Here is a 6,000-nt window from a genome sequence, read left to right on the forward strand (position 1 = left end):
AAAGTTGTTGGGGTGGGGTGGAATCTGGCACAAAAGTCGCTGTCCTTTTCTGCATATCGCAGCGCCGTTTTGTGGCCCGTTCTGCATATCGCGGCGGCCCATCTCAGCTTATCGCTGCCCATTCGGCCCCGTTTCGCGGTCGGTATCCAGAGAGCAAGTTGGCAGACAGGCCGATACAATGCCGATGTATCACACAATTTAATATAGTAAATAACAAACATAAAATTGTTTAGCACTATATTTACTCAATTTCAGACAAAACTAAAAAATAATATTGTATTTTAAAAAGGTAGATAGTAGTTTCTTCTGATTTCTGTTTAGTTATCAAATTTTAGTAATTTATTTGCACGAAGAAATTGTTAATATATTAGGAAGAAGGAAATAACAGTACACACAGTAGTCCAGCAACCATGGATGGCATGTCCACATTAGCAATCGCATTCACTAAAAAAAAATACAGAATCAAACCAACAGCACATACAGTGCATAGTGAATAAGACATTTACTTATAGCACACGTGAAGCACTTTTACCTTGGGCTGCATCCGAAAACATAGGCAGCTGACTTGCTACCTGCTGCCTAATCAGTTAATGGCTTAACTGACAGCTGTTTTGAATGAATGGAACTCTTAAGGAAACTGGTCTCCGAACAGTTTGAAAAGTACCTTATTTTCATCGTACCTCCGCATACAGCCTCCAGAGGCAGCATTTTCCTAGTTTCGGATGCAGACTTGAAGATGCACTCAGGCGATCGTGCGGATCCAGCGCGAGCCTCAACCTCCTGACAGTTTAAATGGACTGGATCGCCTGCTTGGATCGTCACGGGGATTCATTATTTGTGAATGAGAGGAACTTTATCCTGATCCTTAAGTTTTTGATTCTGGCTGATATAATACGCACTTCAGAGGAAGATATTAGATGAGCGCTCGACGGGAAGAAAATGCTGGATTTTCGTGAGGTTCGTGAATGACATCTGTTTAAACGAGATATCTGCATATTTGCAAACAGTATATAATACAAGTTTTATTGATATTTGCCTTTTATCATTAGAAAAGTTACAGGGAACTGTTGAGGAGAGACTGTTAGAATACGTGCTTTAGAGGTAAATAAATGAGCGCTCCATAGGATGCTGGATCTGCTGAAGTTGTGTGAGGTTGGTTTATTACATTTGTTTAAACGAGATAAGTGCATATTAGCAGACGGTATATATAATATTAGTTTTATTGATGTTGCCTTTTTATCATTAGGCAAGACAGTTAAAAGTTAGAGGGAACTGTTGAGGAGAGAGAGGGAGTATGAAACTGGCGAGCACTTTAACATTATGAGCTGAAAGGCGTCTGCAGCTGCTCTGATATGCAGACCGTTTAAATGAGACTGTATTGCACACCGGTCTATTATTGTAGTAACACGATGGCACGTAATAACAAAATGAACCGTGACTGGTCATTTACATGTCTCAGTCTGGAAAATGTATCAGCCAATACCAATAATTAAAAATGTCAGAATATTGCCCGATTTATCGGCCTCGCCAATATATCGGTCGCCCACTAGATTATGTTTTTACTAAATCGCTGCCTTTTGCAGTTTAATAACACACTAGGACATATCGCAATTTAAATTGAATTCTTTGTGCATTAAAACATTCTTTTTCATCCCAAATGTGTCAAAATTACGAGACATTCCTCGTTTTACAGCCAATGCCATTTTTCTGACTGGATTCAGTGATTCCGTCCCTGTTTTTCACATCGCAGATATCATAGGGCCCTATATGTGGTAACCACATTATAAGTGGACTCGGATCATTCATTTATTATTGAATATTAATTCACATCCTGAGGTGTAAAGGCAGCAACACCACGCTACCACCTCGGGTTGTGAACTCAAAACAAAAATCAGCAGTCTGACCGTCGACCTTTGTCTAAGGTTAACAACACAAAAGTTAAAATGAAAAAATTATATTTTTCACAATATTAATATTTAAACTATTTAGTCGGAGCAAAGCAGAGAAGACAGCAGATGAGCAGAGAATGTACATGAAAGGGCTTCTTTCATGACAGTCATCCATTTTACAAGGAGCAGCCGCCGGCATAGACAAGACCAGGGATGCACCAATGTATCGGCTGCCGATATTTAGCAACCAATTATTGACCAAATTAAAACCACTGGTGTCTGTTATAAGCGAAAACACAGATATTAGTAACACACTTTGTAAAAACTGTATGTAAATACACAATCCAGAAATAATAATAGCCACAATATGTAGAAGGGTTGGCGCCCTTCTATGTAATATTTGATTTTTATGCTTTCTCGTTCTTATGTTAATGCTGAAAAACCACCATAAACGGACATGACAGTTGTGAAAACGGCACTTACCTATAGGCTACATGATGAGGGAAACCATCCAAAACGCTTTAAAACCAGCAGACTTTGACGCCTATCCCGAGTCCCTATCGTTACCATGTTTTTGTATATGTACCAAAAATCATGTTATCCAAACAGTCACAGTTTAACTATACTTAAATATTTCCAGGACAAATAATTATTTTCCAGGACATTTAGGTATTTTTCTCATATTCTATGACTGGAAAACTGCATTGCAAAATTCCAGGTTTTCCAGGACACGTGGGAACCCTGAAGTTTATTGACTGTTTATATTAAGCATGTTATATGGGCGTAAATGTGTCTATAAACGACCTTCTGTTCAATACCACTGCACTCCATCTAGCTGTTTTGTATGCAAGAACACTTCCTGTCTTTATTTTTTAAGTTTGTGCATACAGGCTGTACATGGAATTAGCTCCATTAAGGCAGCAGTGTTTCAAGTTCTGAAGGATTTTGACCCAGCTGAGCTGCCCTGTACAGTCTTGTGACCCAAATCTGCACATTAAACAGTCAAGGAGGTAGGCAGACCGAATTTGATGCCGACATTCACATGCACTTCACATGCTTAATATTTTAATGAGGGGTGGTATAGGCCCATTCTTGTAAGAAAACTAACATTTAACTTCTCATAATTCTACAATATAAGAAATGAAAGAGATAATGAATACTAACAGTAACCTACATCACTAATACACACACACACACACACACACACACACACACACACACACACACACTGGCCTCAGTCCCATCCATATCCACCTCTCTGTGGAGCCATCTTGTCAGCTAATAGAGCTGCACTGCTGTTTACATTCCACTTCCCGGTGGTCACGTGACCCACCCACAGCCCTGACCATCCTGTCCAACTTGTCAGTCATCTGCCACTGCTGTAAAGATGATGGGTGGGGAAAAACGGCAACACCCAACAGCAAAATAGAGAGCAAAAATCCTTTCTTGGCAAGGCCTGAAGTGGTGCTGAAAACAATCAGTGACAGTCTTTTGAAAAATTCACTCAGATTTACTTGTGATCTTTTGTTAGTGTCTCTGTTGGCTGCATTAGACAAAGTGAATGCTCTTTCTGAATAAATATGAACTTAAACAGAAAACAAGGGTGTATGCTCATTGTCTTTAATAGCACAAGCTGAAAAGTGCATGTGAGTTAAGGGGAAATTCTTACAAAATAAGAAGAGAAAGCTACTGTTTGGCTGTGGTTCAAACTATGCACTTATAATATACAATCATGCCATGGTCCAAATCACTGAGATCACATTTTTTTCTCCCATTCTGATGGTTGATGTGAACATTAACTGAAGCTCCTGACCCGTATCTGCATGATTTTATGCATTGCTGCCACACAATTGGCTGATTAGATAATCGCATGGATGATTGTTGGTGCCAGATGGGCAGGTTTGAGTATTTCTGTAACTGCTGATCTCGTGGGATTTTCACTCACAACGGTCTCTAGAATTTACTCAAATGGTGCCAAAAACATCCAGTGAGCAGCAGTTCTGCAGATGGTAATGCCTTGTTGATGAGAGAGGTCAACAGAGAATGGCCAGACTGGTTTGAACTGACAAAGTCTACAGTAACTCAGATAACCGCTCTGTACAATTGTTGTGAGAAGAATATAATCTCAGAGTGCTATTCTGAGATGCGGGTTGGCGCTGTTTTGGCGGCACAAGGGGGACCTACACAATATTAAGCAGGTGGTTTTAATGTTGTGGCTGATCAGTGTACACCTTAAGAAGTATGACAATTTGTATGACAATTGTGACAAGCCCTAAAACAGATAATTAAATAGTTAATTACAAATATTTGTTTGACAATTTATCATCAGCCACATTTTGTAATCGTGACAGATCTAATTGGAAGTCATAGTTGTATGACGGTTAAAAACACAAAGCCAAGGCTGTACCTCAAAACCTAATGAGCTGCATACCAAGACAATTAAAGGGATAGTTCACCCAAAAATGAAAATTTTCTCATTACTTACTCACCCTCATGCCATCCCAGATGTTTATGTCTTTCTTTCTTCTGCTGAACACAAAGATTTTTAGAAGAATATCTCTATGTAGGTCCATACAATGGGTCCCAAAAAGCAAATAAAGGCCACATAAAAGTAATCCATAATACTCAAGTGGTTAAATCCATGTCTTTAGAAGTAATAGGATAAGTGTGGGTGAGAAGCAGATCAATATTCAAGTCTTTTTTTTTGTTGTTTTTACCATAAATCTCCACTTTCACTTTTCAAATGTGAAAGTGAAAGTGGAGATTTATGATTTAAAAAAAAGACTTAAATATTGATCTGTTTTCTCACCCACATTTATCCTATTGCTTCTGAAGACAGTTTAAACCACTGGAGTCTTATGGATTACTTTTATGCTCACTTTATTTGCTTTTTAGAGCTTCGAAGGTCTGGTCAACATTCACTTGCATTGTAGGACCAATAGAGTGGAGACATTCTTCTAAAAATCTTCATTTGTGTTCAGCAAAAGAAAGTCATACACATCTGGGATGGCACTGGGCTGAAAAAAAATTATGAAAGGATTTTAATTTTTGGGTGAACTCTCTCTTTAAGGCCACAAGATCCTTATACACATTTAGTTACTGAATCAAGGCTCTCAAATAGATTGTGCTGAATTCTTCTCAGTAGGAGATTCTGGATTTATATCTATAACATCACCAGCAACAACACAGCAATAACTCTGCATTGCTTTGCTCTAAAGCTCCAAACAAGCTCAGACAGATAAAAACAACTTTACATCAACAAAACATTTCCACAAACAACACAGGTATGAAATCATGCACACACAGACATCTCTTTAACCAGACAAGTATTAGCTTAGCACAATACCCCAGAGAGATATAGTTCAGCCTTTTCAATCCTTTTCATCTCACTCGTACCTCTTCCTCTCCTGCGTCTCTTACGGCTCTGCTGTCCCTCCTCTTCCTCAGCAATGGTGGAGAGAGATGGGATAGCTGACCTGCAGGCCCCCCTCCTAGTCCTGAGGGGGGCCGGCATCCTCTAGTTTTCCTCTCTCTCTTTCTCAGTTCACAGTGTGGCTAACAGCTAGCTCCCTGCTCATCTCATCATCTAAATGTTCTCAGAAAGAGACGACATAATATGGCACGCAACAGGAAGAGACAGACACAGAGAGAGCTGGAAGACCAAGCAAGACAGATTGAGAGGAATGAGATTTGAAGTTTAAAGACATGCAGAGATGAGTCAAAACACCTATAGTCCAGCCAGTCTTACAGATGCTCATGTAATCCTCAGTGACACATAGCGCTCTTCCTCCTTAAGCCTGAGAGACACGGTTGCTCTATTTGCTGATGCTGCCACTGACTCTCTCAAGGTCTGTCCTACTCTTCCTCCTCTCTCTCTCTCTCTCTCTCTCAGGCCCTTGTAGAGAATCCTGAACAAAGTACCACAGCACTGACTCATAAGTGCATAAACTCAGAGCATAAGCAGTTACTGAAATAGTGTCTCTCTCTCTCTCTCTCACACACACACACACACACACACACACACACAAATACAGTCCTCTGTTTCCTTCTGAATTATTCAGTATGAAGCACACCAAGGCAAGGTGAGCCAGCGGAATAATGGACGCCACGA

General features: G+C 39.8%; 1 protein-coding gene across 2 annotated transcripts in view; it reads right to left on the reverse strand.

The window, feature by feature from the left end:
- LOC127419986 (ensconsin-like) overlaps window positions 1-5,418 on the reverse strand; it is a 67,930-nt gene extending 62,512 nt beyond the window's left edge. For both annotated transcript variants that reach the window (XM_051661869.1, XM_051661868.1), the window contains exon 1: window positions 5,286-5,418. In XM_051661869.1, the coding sequence (XP_051517829.1) occupies window positions 5,286-5,403 (118 nt within the window). In that variant the 5' untranslated portion in view covers window positions 5,404-5,418. The remainder of the gene's footprint in view (window positions 1-5,285) is intronic.
- Window positions 5,419-6,000: the final 582 nt, after the last annotated feature.

Source organism: Myxocyprinus asiaticus, chromosome 29 (assembly GCF_019703515.2).
Source record: "Myxocyprinus asiaticus isolate MX2 ecotype Aquarium Trade chromosome 29, UBuf_Myxa_2, whole genome shotgun sequence".
NCBI classification, from domain to species: domain Eukaryota; kingdom Metazoa; phylum Chordata; class Actinopteri; order Cypriniformes; family Catostomidae; genus Myxocyprinus; species Myxocyprinus asiaticus.